Source organism: Hemicordylus capensis, chromosome 4 (genome assembly GCF_027244095.1).
Source record: "Hemicordylus capensis ecotype Gifberg chromosome 4, rHemCap1.1.pri, whole genome shotgun sequence".
Lineage (NCBI taxonomy): Eukaryota > Metazoa > Chordata > Lepidosauria > Squamata > Cordylidae > Hemicordylus > Hemicordylus capensis.
The window spans coordinates 204665107-204677691 of NC_069660.1; the positions used below are offsets into that span (position 1 = coordinate 204665107).

The following is a 12585-nucleotide window of genomic DNA, read 5'->3' on the forward strand; positions in this document are numbered from 1 at the left end:
GGGCTAGGGGTTCTAGGATCAAGGGTGTGAGAGCTGGCCCTGACATGGAACTGGCTTGGCTCAATGGGTTTATGGTTGAACCAGAGCAGCCGAGTCTAGTCTGCATTCAAGCCAAACTGGGCCTGTTTCGAATTGAGCCAGTTTGGAGCTCTACTGGTAATGGGGATTCGGGTAAGGATTCCCCTTTACCAATAAAGGGGCAGGGAGGCTTCCTTAAACCTAAAGGAGGTGGGAGGGGAGTGAGTGAGTACTTACAAGTCCCTGCAGCAGTGGCCGCAGGTGTGGGGGCAGTGGCGGCTCCCCCCTCACCCCAGCCAGCGTCTCCCAGAGTAGCCCGATATAGTGGTGGCTCAGTTTGGGCTTCTGCACATGCGTGGAGGCCATTTTAGTGAGCTCCGTGCATGCACAGAGGCCATTTGCATGACCTCCACTGCTGCAGTACTTGTAAGAATTCACTCACTCCCCTCCCACCCTCTCTAGGTTTAGGCAAGCCCCCCACCCCTTTACTGGTAAAGGGGAATCCTCACCGGATTCCCTTTTACCAGTAGAGCTTCAAACTGGTTAGGCACTCCAAATTGGGTCCAGTTCAACTGATGCCAAAACCAAGCCGAGCTGGGTCAGTTTGAATCTGATCCGGATTCAAACCAAACTGGCCTGGCTGGTTTTGTGCACATCCTTATCTAGGGCACGGTCATCTAGCATACTATTTGTGGGTAACTGAAGTCACCCATTATTACAGCTCTCTCTCTCTTTGACCACTCCCTGAGGGAGTACAGGTGGGGAGCAATGGAGTTTGCACCTCATGGCAAAAGCTAGCCTGAAGAACTCTCTCATGGAAGGACATCTGCAGATCCTTGGGAGACAGGATTTCAGGAAGCTTGAATCAACTGCCATGGATTTGGTGAATTCAGAAGGGAAGCTTTGGTTTCAGGGATAGGTTTAGCTAGGGAACTGTGTGTTAGGCAGCCTGCAATGGATTATTTTGATTTTGTTCATTGCAAGCTCTTACAACTGGTTTAGTGTGTTTTTACCTGTAATGTAACAAGCTAAGAGCAACGCTAGCCTGAGCCCTTTCTTTCCAACAAGGGGGCTTTTGTATTTTCTTGCATTTATGTTCTATGCAACTGAGTAACCACGATCTTTAAAGTGTGCCACTCCAAACAAACCAGCCGAAGTGCTTTTTGGAAGTAATCTTGTAAAGTATTGAGCATTTTTTCACCCTGTAACTAAAGCTGCTAGAGCCTCAGACTGAAGCAGTCTGTAGTCTTTTGAATAAAGTTTTCTCTGTTTATTCTTTGTAATTTTACCTGCCTCTGAGTGGATTTTTAACTCAGGAAAAGGTTTTACTCTGGTGCAGACACACTTCAAGGTTAATTGTTCAGCAACCTACCAAGTTCTCTCACCACGTGTAGGCTGCACATGGGAGGTTTTTGTATTTTTCCATTTGGTAAAAGAAAGAGAGTCTCCTTGGACACTCACCCAAATCCAGAGAGGAGTTAAACTCTGTAATTAGGGTGTGGTGGCAGCGATTACCAAGAAACGGTTAAGTTTTAAAGGAACAGCCTTTGCTGAGCAAACATGGAGAGAATGAATCAACATTTATTTCCCCCCACATGGACTTGCTCTGAGACAAAGGCTGGGCTTAAATCCACTATTCGCTATTAGCGACATCCTCCGAGTAGCCTAAAGTGCATGGTTATGTTTATCCTCACAATAACCTTGTGAGGCAGGTTAGGCTGTGAGATAAGAGTCTGACACAGAGTCACCAGTGAGTGTCATGGCTGAGTAGGGATTTGAACTTGGGTCTCCCCAGTCCTGGTCCAATATTTCATTGCATACACAGTTAAGGAGCTTCAGAGATATGTGTGTGTGTGTTATTAATTTTTTTAAGAGTCTGTACCATTAGAATGGTTAGGGGTCTAGTGTGCAACCTTTGAAAAGACTTACTTTTTTCTTCACTCTGTGCTAGTGGTTCTTTGTCACATTTGGTTATGTCTGCCCCAGAGCTCCATTTCTTTTTCTTCACATTAGGCCTTCACTGCCAATGTCACACACGGCATGTCCCTCTCTTTTGTTTTTGTTGCTCTTTGTATGTTTGCAGTCCACACGTCAAAGACCAGTAGAGGCACACTGATAGGAAGGTGCTCAGTTTTGATACTGAAAGTGAGGCAGGCAAGAGAACATTGCTTTAAAAAATAAAGTGAACATGCATGCAGAGGAATGGGTGAGTTTCATTCCTCTTCCCTGTGTTGTCCTTTTTTGGTTAACAGCAGGACCCACCACACACACCTGCTATGTGAACAGGGCAGATATGTACATAAAGCACAAATGGCTGCCCCATCACTTTTAGTTTGGCCCTTAGGTTGATGCTTAAATGAAACAACCACCTACAGTGTCTCTTCACATGTATATCAACTTGTGAGGAGGAGGTGCAGCACTACGCATTACCTCAGCAAATGCTATTTCCTTAACTTTCAAGGATTTGGCCATTATAAAATGGCCATTTTATATGGCCATTTCATACGCACTACCCTCAAGTAAAGTACAAAAGGAAGACTGTGGCCAAAGGCATTTATTTATTTATTTATTTAACATTTTTATACCATGCAAAACTTACATCTCTGGGCAGTTTAGAACACAATTAACAAAAAAGTTAGAACATTGGTTAAAACAAATAAATGACAACAACAAAAATTAAAACATTGGTTAAAATAAATGACAGCAAAAAGTTAAAGCATTACAACAATTTAAAATTTTAAAACAATATTTTAAAACAATGTTAAAACTATCAAAACAGTATTTAATTAAAAGCCAGGGTGAACAGATGTGTATTTAAAGATTTTTTAAAAATTGTCAGAGATGGGGAGGCTCTTATTTCAGCAGGAAGCACATTCCAAAGCTTTGGGGCAGCAGCAGAGAAGGCCCATCCCCAAGTAGCCACCAGAGGAGCCGGTGGCAACTGCAGACAGACCTCTCCTGATGATCTCAATGGGCGGTGGGTTCATGGCGAAGAAAATGTTCTTTTAAATACCCAGGACCCAAGCTGTTTAGGGCTTTATAGGTTATAAGCAGCACCTGGTAGTTTGCCCAGAAACATATCGGCAGCCAATGAAGCTCTTTCAATACGGGAGTAATATGATCTCTCTGAGATGACCCAGAGACCAACCTAGCTGCTGCATTCTGAACCAGCTGTAGTTTCCGGACTACATACAAAGGCAGCCCCACATAGACTGCATTGGAGTAATCCATTCTGGAGGTGACCAGCATATGTACCACTGTTCTGAGGTCATTTATCTCAAGAAACGGATGCAGCTGGCGCATCAGCCAAAGCTGATAGAAGGCACCTATGGCTACTGCCTCAACTTGGGACACCAGGGAGAGGCTTGGATCCAGAAGCACCCTCAGACTGCATACCTGTTCCTTCCAGGGAAGTGTGGCCCCCATCCAGAACAGGCAGATCAAACTCATCTCCCGAGTTTTGACCCCACACAATGAGTACCTCTGTCTTATCTGGATTCAGTCTCAGTATGTTATCCCTCATCCACCTTATCACCGCCTCCAGGCAGGCATTTAGGGAGGTTATGCCTTCTCCTGAAGATGTTGACATGGAGAAGTAGATTTGGGTGTCATCAGCATATTGATAGCACCCTGCACCAAATCTCCTGATGATCTCTCCCAGCGGTTTCATGTAGATGTTAAACAACATTGGAGACAATACAGAGACCTGAGGGATACAATACGAAAATTCAGGTTTTGAAGAACAGCAGTCTCCAAGCAACACCATCTGGAACCTGCCCCAAAAGTCAGAGTGGGACCACTGCAAAGCAGTGCCCCCCACTCCCAACCTCCTCAGACATTCCAGAAGGATACTATGGTCAATAGTATCAAAAGCTGCCGGGAGGTCCAAAAGGACCAACAGTGTCACACTTCCTCTGTCAGTTCCCAATTGGAGATCATCCATCAGGCCAACCAAGGCAGTCTCCACCCCATAGTCTGCCCAACAGCCAGTCTGAAATGGGTCTAGATAATCAGTTTTCCCCAAGACTGTCTGGAGCTGGGAGGCCACCACCCTCTCAGTTACTTTGCCCAGCCATGGAAGGTTGTAAACAGGCCTGTAGCTACTCAACTCTGAGGGATCCAAGTTAGGCTTCTTCAGAAGTGGGCTAATAATTGCCTCCTTAAGACAAAGAGGCATCCTGTCCTCCCTCAGAGAAGCATTTATGATCTCTACCAGGCCTGCTATAACAAGCCCCCTGCCATATAGGCCATGTCGGGCAAGGGTCATGAGAACGGGTGGTAGGTTGCACCACTCCAAGCAGCTCGTCCATGTCCTCAGGAGTCACAAACTGGAACTGATCCAACCTAACCACACAAGAGGAGTCACTAAATTAATACAATAAAGTGCAGCTGTGCTTGTTTTTTGTATCCTTGTAGTATATGGTGTTCTGAATGGATCATAGATTTGCACTGTTCTTATATATAACCTTGTCTCTGCATACCATATTGCTGTTAATTGGCAGCTTTTGTGGGTACTGAATTGTGTCAATATTTTATTTTTATTTTTTCTGTTGCAGACAGCAAAAAGGAGAAATCAGGGGTCACTCCTATTCACTGATTTATGGAACCAAGTTGGAGAAATGTCAATATAGTAATGTAAGAGGGATTTCTACAAAGTTCTATAAGCTTAACCGGTTGGATGAAATCAATACACGTAACTTCGATAGCAGGCAGGATAGAATGGCTTTCTTCCATGGCCTGGAAACAGTAGAAAGTTTCACCAGGGATGAAGAGGTATGTGAAGGCTTAAGTAATACTTTCTTCTGCACATGTTTGATTTGTTGCTTTCTCTCTCTCTCTTCCATTATCTCTCTCTCTCTCTCTCTCTCTCTCTCTCTCTCTCTCTCTCTCTCTCTCTCTCTCTCATTACACATATTAAGCTGAGTTACTAATTACAGTTGTATGGGACATGTAAGGTTGATTTGACTGGTGAAATAACTCACAGGGCACAGAAGTAGTAATTGAGGATATGTCTGAGGGTGACTTGGAAGCCAAAGGGAAGGGAACCAGAGAAAAAATACTCACTTTAGGCTTGACTGTTTGCTGCTGGAGTAACAGAAGAGAAAAGGACTCAGTTGCAAATATTTTATTCAAAGTAATCCTCTGGCTTCAAATCTATGGTAAACTCTCAGATGTAGAAGATACAATTAATTTCAGGTTATTTCACACAACATTATACCATTCTTAGTTGCTTCAAGATTTTTGAATAGAGTATATATCTCAGATTAAGTACATTTTTAGCTCATGGACTATATGCAGGGTTGGATTATTATTATGCATTATGTGAAGTTAGTTGTACAGCGGAAGCAGAGCCAAACTGGTCTTCTGCTATAATTCCATTTTCAAAGAGTCCCTATATGTAGAAAGAACATTTCTCATACCCCCTTTGCTGGCCTGTTTAAAAACTTCCCATTGTTCTATCACACAGTAGAGGAGGCTGTGTTCTTGAATGTGGGATTCCTCTTGATTGAGGAATTTAAAATACTATTAGTATGTCTGGCTTGATAAATAGAAAGACCAGAGGCCATGCTTTGATAGAATTTATGTTGGGGATTGGTAGTATAGAGGATGGGTGCTGGACTACCAGCTGATGCTCCACGTTTATTTAGTGTTGATCTGTATGTTAGGTGCTCTATGATAAATACAGAAATGGCATGTTCCCTGCTGAGATAAAATAAACCAGACGATAGTACAGGGGGGATCACCAAGTAGTAAGGATAAGGTAGAGGGGATGATTGTTATGTTTAATACTTACTGGGGCCATTCACATGAACTACCAGGTGGGTTGGGGGAAGGCTTTGCAAACTTGGCCTTCCCCACAGATGATCATCCTGTTCTTGGTGGGAGCATGGAGCACACTCCCACATGACCCATGTTTCTCCATGCAGCACGGAGCAGGGCAGATCACTCTGAGGCTGGGACGCATTGTCCTAGCCTCCAGGTATCTCAAAATATGCCATGTGCCGAGCATGGTGCACTGGGGGATTCCCCCAGGGGATGGGCACTCTTGGCACCCGTCACTGTATCAGCGTGAGCTGCAAGTAGCCCGCACAGACACACAAGCTGAGAGCCAGGCTTTGGCGTTGGGTTTGGCATGGTTCTCACGGGCTTGGCTGCTCGTGAGAACAGCCTCAGTATTTGTGTGGTACTCTTTGAGTGTTCAAAACACTCCACTTGAATTTTTTTGATGTAATCCTTCCAACAATCCTGTAAGGTAAGCAGTTATTCTCATATTACAGCTGGGGAGCTGAAGCTGAGAGAGGGTGGCTTGTATAAGGACACCTACTACATTCATAGCAGAATTTACTTTGTGAGTTTCAAACCTTGGTGAGTGCACTTTGGTAAGTTTCAGTCCAAGGAAGTCCTTATTTGCAGCACAGTTTCTTCACCACTACCAGTTCAGATTAATTAATTGGGAGCAGAAAGCATAGAACTCTGATCAGCCTAGTTTTACTGTATAAGAAGCCCACTTAGTGGAGTGGTGGAGGGCAGACATAGGCACCACCTCCATCCCTCAAACAAGGACTGTCTGCAAGTTCTACAACTTCTCTTATAATAGCCATATATTCTTCTCATAATCCTCTTGGCTTATCTAATTATTAACTTCTCAAATTACCCCAATTGGGATTGGAAGCATAAAAAATTCAGAGGAAGGAAGGAAGAGAAAATTAACCATCTCACCTGTCTTTCCCCTTTTCTCCATTCTGCTTCTATTCAGAGACTGCAGAATGCCCACCCTGTAAAGTTACCATTCATTTTGGTCCACTTAAGTGCACCAGAAACCGAGATGACTGGGCAAAAGTAAGCTTGTAAACAGATAGTCATTACCACGTGTGTTGCTGTTGTGAGTAATCTTACAAATCCTTCAACACTCATGATGGTTTTGTTTTGTTTTGTTTTGCAGAATCCTTTGTTGCAAGCAGGTTGTGCAATGTGGGAACGATATTTTAAGGTTGTTGATATATTGAACTGATTTAAAGGGTAAAATACATTCTTAGAAAAGACCTTCAAGCTCAGCTAATTGTTAAGGATAGCTGTAAAATTAGTTTCACTCAAGTAGCAGCTGTTTAATCTGCCTCTAGATGGCACTCTCCTCCATGTTAGAATCTATGACTGCACTTCAGATTCTTTATCACAGAATACTGCTGCCCGCCAGCTCCGTCACATTTAAAGGGGGTCATGCAGAAGCAGCTCATGGTGAACTTCATTCACTGTAAGGCTGTGGTGCTAATTGGTTAGAAGTAAGTACGATGCAAAGCTATCTTGAGGTTTACTTGCAAGTAAATTTATTGAAGTTAAGTTTCTGATTGGCAGATTTCAAATAATAATTTATTTATACTAGCTGACCCTGCACAGAGCATCTGTGCAGTTGTGCACTGAGCCTGTGGCATTCCCCCCCGTAGCTCGCTCTCCCCCCCGTAGCTCGCTCTCCCCCCCGTAGCTCGCTCTCCCCCCCGTAGTTCGTTCACTAGTTCTCTCCCCCCGCAGCTCTCCCCATTGGGTGGGCCAGGGCCAGGCCATCCCGCCACCGCCTCCCACCACCTCCTCCCGGCTGGTAGGGCTTTGCCCGCTGTCTGCCCACTTCCTCACCACCACCATTATTTCTCCCCGCCATTGCCTCCTCTTCCTGGCCGGCGGGGCTTCACCTGCCATCCACCCACCTCTTCTGGCCGGAGGGGCTTCGCCTGCCGGCCCTCCACCTCTGCATCCTGGCCGCCGCCATTATTTCTCTCCACTTCAATGCTGGAACTCTTGCACGCTCAAGAGCATCTGTGCGTTAGTACTTGATTGCTCCCCTCACCTCAGTGATCTCTCCACCCTCACCTGGTCTGCACTCTTGCTCCTCCTCCATCCCGTTGCTTCCATCCCCCTCACCCTTCTTGGTCATGGCTGCAGCATTGCTGCCGCCTATTGGCCAAGCTGCAGCCCCGTATCCCCAGAGACCTCCCCACCCTCACCCGAGCCCCGCTCCTGCTCCTCCCTCCAGGAGCAGCAGCAGTGGTTGACCAGGGCGTTCCTCACTGCTGCCACCACCATGGTTGCTTGTTCCCCTCAGGCAGCTGACAGGCCCGGGCCCATCCCTTGCCTGGCTGCCTTCCTCTGACAATGGCCTCGGTAGCCCCAAACAGTAGCAGTGGTTGACTGGGCCCTTCCTTGCTGCTAGTGCTGCCATGGCCGCTTATTTCTCTCAGGCTGCTGACAGACTCAGGCCTGTCCCTTGCCCTTGCCCTTCCCCCTCCCTTCTCTCTTCTCCCTCCCTTCTTTTTCTCTTTCTCTCTCCTCCACTCGCTCTTCCCCACTCTTTCTTCCCCCTCCCTTCATGTTTTTTTCTTCTCTCTCTCCCTGAGTTATTTAATTCACACAACGGCATCCTCCTTCTCCTGAAGGGGCTCTTTCCTCCCTCACAACCCGTCTTTTTGCAGGCCCCTGCCTGCTATCCTTTTATATAGAGAGATTCCTCTCCTCTACAATCAAGAACATCTTCCAACCAGTAACAGTTGCTTTCAAACTGACCTTAACCATCACAGGCCCCTCCTCCTTATCTGCATAGGGAATCCCCACTGCCCAATCTCCATGGTGCTTCTGCTCTCACAGGCTCCTTCTCCCTATCTGCATATGGAATCCCCACTGCCCAGTCAGGTGCTTCTGCTTGCAAACTCTGTCAGCCAATCACCTCCTTTCTACCACGTCCCCTCACATGGCCCGTCTTGGAGAATTAATAATATAGATATTTGCCCTTTTCATAGCCTTACATTCAGATCAGATCTTTCATATTAATTTGTGGGGTGGGGGACTTTCAGGAAATACATGTGCCATGAGGGGGGGGGGATCAGAATACCAAAAAACCCACACCAAAAACAAACAAAACCAAGAAAATTAATGATTTCAGATCTCATTTTGGTTCTCTGAATTGTGTGCTCCTTTTTTGTACAGAACCCAGCATTCAACCTAGATTAGGGCTCAATTTGGATCACTTTGGAATCGGCTCATCGTTTATGAGTTTTGTCAGAAAACTCTTGGACAAATCAGTCCTTTGTTTTTCATGAGTTTGATTCCAGGTCTTAACACTGGTGCATGTTTGCTGATACAGCATGTGCACGTGAAATGCCAAGTCACTGCTATGCTTCGCTTGAGATAAACAGCAGTAAACCACACTGGCCCCACCCCCTGGGCAGGAGACTGTACTAAGGCTGTGCCCTGTCTCTTGCTAGCCCTTCACCACATCACTGGCCTAGACACCACCCCTCTTCCTCCTTGCCATTGGCCCTCAGTCCTGGGGTGTACCACTGCTGCTGAATGTTTCTGTGGCACGTACGAGGCAATGTGGAGTGTGTCTGACATTTTCTCAATGCTGCTGTGCCAACAGCAGTTCTCTCCCTCCCTCCCCCCTTCCCCTTTCCTCTCTATCTCTTTGCTCAAGCACCAAACTTGTCCAGAGACAAAGTGGACAAGTTGGATGCTGAAGGTAAGAGACAGCAGGTGAGGGGCGGTGAGGGGGAGAGCTGATATTGGCACAGCAGCATGGAGAAGAGGCCAGCTAGCTCTGCTGGAGGTACACTCCACACGGTCTCAAATGTGCCAAGGAAACAGCCAGCAATGGTGGCATGCCCCTGTAATTGAGCCAGGGTAAAGGGACAGCACCTGGGCCATCAAGGTGGGCGGCATGCCAGTGAAGGAGGCATGCGGTGGGGTAAGTGAGGGAGTGGGGTGCCAAGTGGGGAAAAGACTGACATGAGATAGTGATGCCAGAATTAAGGTGACCGTGGCCGGCAGTCATTTCTCTGTAGCACACTCGGCACCTGAATCTCACCTGGCTTCATGGGAGGAGCCATGCATGTGCCATTATAGTTTCCCTGGGAATTGTAGTTCTGAGCACCAGCCATGTCAAAGAGCCACCTAAAACTGCACCTACTTCATCCAAACAAAAGCATCAAAAAAGAAGGGAGGGTTTTAATCTGGCTGGGGGACATCAAACACATAAACATTTGCAAGAAGCCATCAATTGAATCAAACAGAGAAGTTACTGAAGGCTGTTTAGATGTTCTGCTTATGTCTTTCACAGCAATCGGAGTGAGCAACAACAGTACTTATGAGCATAGTTTCACTGAGAGCAGGGGCTCTGTCAGCGGTCAGCCAGATTGGGCATGAGCCGTGGGCTCACTGCCATTGAAGAGTCTGTCCACTTGCCCTTTACCTTTACCAAGTTGAACTCTTAGGCTGAGCAGTCCACTTCCTGTTTTAAGTTGAGTTTAATGCCATGTGTAATTTGACCCTGAAGGGTAAAATCTGAGGAATGGGACTGTAGCTCACTAGTAGAGCATAGAGCTGAGAGAGATGCTTGCCTGAAACCTTGAAGATCCACTGCCAGTCAAGGCAGAAAGAGGTGACCAATGATGTGGGTTTTCTGGATTCCCCCCACCCCCTTGTATTTGCAAAACATTTGCATAAGAAACTTTCTCAGAAAGTTTAAATATGCAAAATTCCCAGATGCCCTAAATAAGTTGTGCTCTGATTTGGTATGTTATTTGTAGTGATATGGGGCTCTCCATCTGGAAACCCCAGAGTCTGATCGTTTTAAACAGTTCCCCACTCGCTGCCGTACGCCATTGCCCAGCATTTTTAATATTTGCTAGACTATAGCCTGAGGAACCATTAAGAAAAAACCTCTAAAGAATCTGACTCTTCCTCTTCTCCAGCTCCACATAAGTATGCCATGATTTTCATGGAATAGCACTCATTACACTGTTCCTTAGCTTCTTTTCTGTATGCTCTTTATGGAGTGCTCTACATACTTATGGAGTGTTCTACATGCTCTTTAATATGGAGTTTAATATGGAGTTTGTTTTTCCTTTCTAAATACACATTTAATAGGATCTCCATTACTGACATCAGGATGAACAGATATCCAGTAGCAGCTTCCCAGGGTCATTTTAAGAGAAGCTGGGCACCATTTTTTCCTAGGGACATATTTGCAAATTGATTCACACTCCTTCATCTAAGGCTGCTTCACACTTGGATGCCGCTTGAAATTGTGCTTGCACAGCAGCTACTCACATGCTGAGTTGTTGGTGTGCAACGGCTTGCCATATGAATCGGCCATCATCATGTGGCTTCTCTCCATACTACCACAAATCATTCCTTCTGGCAGTGCAGAGAACACAGTATGTCAGTGGCCAAACCACGTAGTCGGTTCTGGAAAATCCCCTTCTACAAAAACTGTAATTCAGCCTCTGTTTCCCGTTCGTAAAGGGAATAATAATGGTTTGATTCAATGAGCTGCTGGAATGAACAAACAAGGTAATGTTCATAGGTCGTTTGCACATTAAAAATGCAACTCTCAAGATAAGCTATAATAAGTGTGGCAGTTTTCTTGTGGTTGTTGCTCTGCATGGGAAGACATTTGTGTGCAGCACATCTTTATGCGGTCTTCCCATGATGAGCAAAAACCACAAGGAAACTGCCACATTTATTATAGTTCATTTTGACTGTTGCACTTTTAATGTGCAAACAACCTATTAACATTACCTTGTTCATTCCAGCAGCCCAGTGACTCAAACTGGTATTGTTTCCTTTTACAAATGAGAAACATAGGCTGAATTATTGAATGTACTGAAAGGAATTTTCCAGATCTCCTGTGCTGCAGTACTGCACTTTTCAGTTCTGTGCTGCCTTTATATATTATATAGTGTTGTAGCAAAAACAGCAGAGTCCTTCTGGTTTACCTTTAAGACTATCAAATGTATTGTGTCATAAGCTTTTGTGGACTAGAGTGCTGCTGTATATGCTACTGAAAGCCTTCACAGAATTGTGAAAACCATGTTGGTGTGTGTGGATAATGTATATAGTAGGCCTGAGGCCAGGGGCTTGGCTAATCCAAGGATAGTCCAGACAAGTAAAACAGAAGATGGGATTTGTTTCTCCTCTAATGTCTCTTTATTTGTCAGTTAACACAAATCAGAACTCAAGCACTGACATGATGTCAAGGTACATAGCTTCATTACAGGTATTCAATTTCAAAAGCAGTAGCACTACAGTAGCAATAACAAAAACCAAAAGATGTTAAGGATGCAAAAAAACCCTAGCTGAAAATTACAAAACTGTTCCTCTCTTTTTCTTGGAGGGCTTGCTAAAGAAAAACTTGCAGTTGATTTTTCCATCCCAGATATCTTCCAACTACTTCAGTGTCCACGCCAGATCTTTCCCTTCTGCAAGGCTGGCATTGTTGAGCAGCTACTGAGGGCCCAGGTACTTCAGAGGAGCCCATTTCTATTATTTCTGGTTTACAGTTCAGTTTTTAGTGTGCTGATTAAGGTTAGTGTGACTTCTCTTCCCCTTCCTCTTCGGTACTTTCTTCCTATGACCACAGTTTTGATGGCAAATTCTATTCAATAACATAGGAACATAGGAAACTGCCATATACTGAGTCAGACCATTGGTCTATCTAGTTCAGTATTGTCTTCACAGACTGGCAGCGGCTTCTCCAAGGTTGCAGGCAGGAATCTCTCTTAGCCCTATCTTGGAGAAGCC

The 12585-nt window shown here is 45.3% G+C and overlaps 1 protein-coding gene across 2 annotated transcripts in view; it reads left to right on the forward strand.

The window, feature by feature from the left end:
* Positions 1 to 12585, forward strand: part of MYLK4 (myosin light chain kinase family member 4) — a 158373-nt gene that overhangs the window by 33822 nt on the left and 111966 nt on the right. For both annotated transcript variants that reach the window (XM_053245451.1, XM_053245450.1), the window contains exon 2: positions 4575 to 4791. In XM_053245451.1, coding sequence (XP_053101426.1) covers positions 4575 to 4791 — 217 coding nt within the window. The remainder of the gene's footprint in view (positions 1 to 4574; positions 4792 to 12585) is intronic.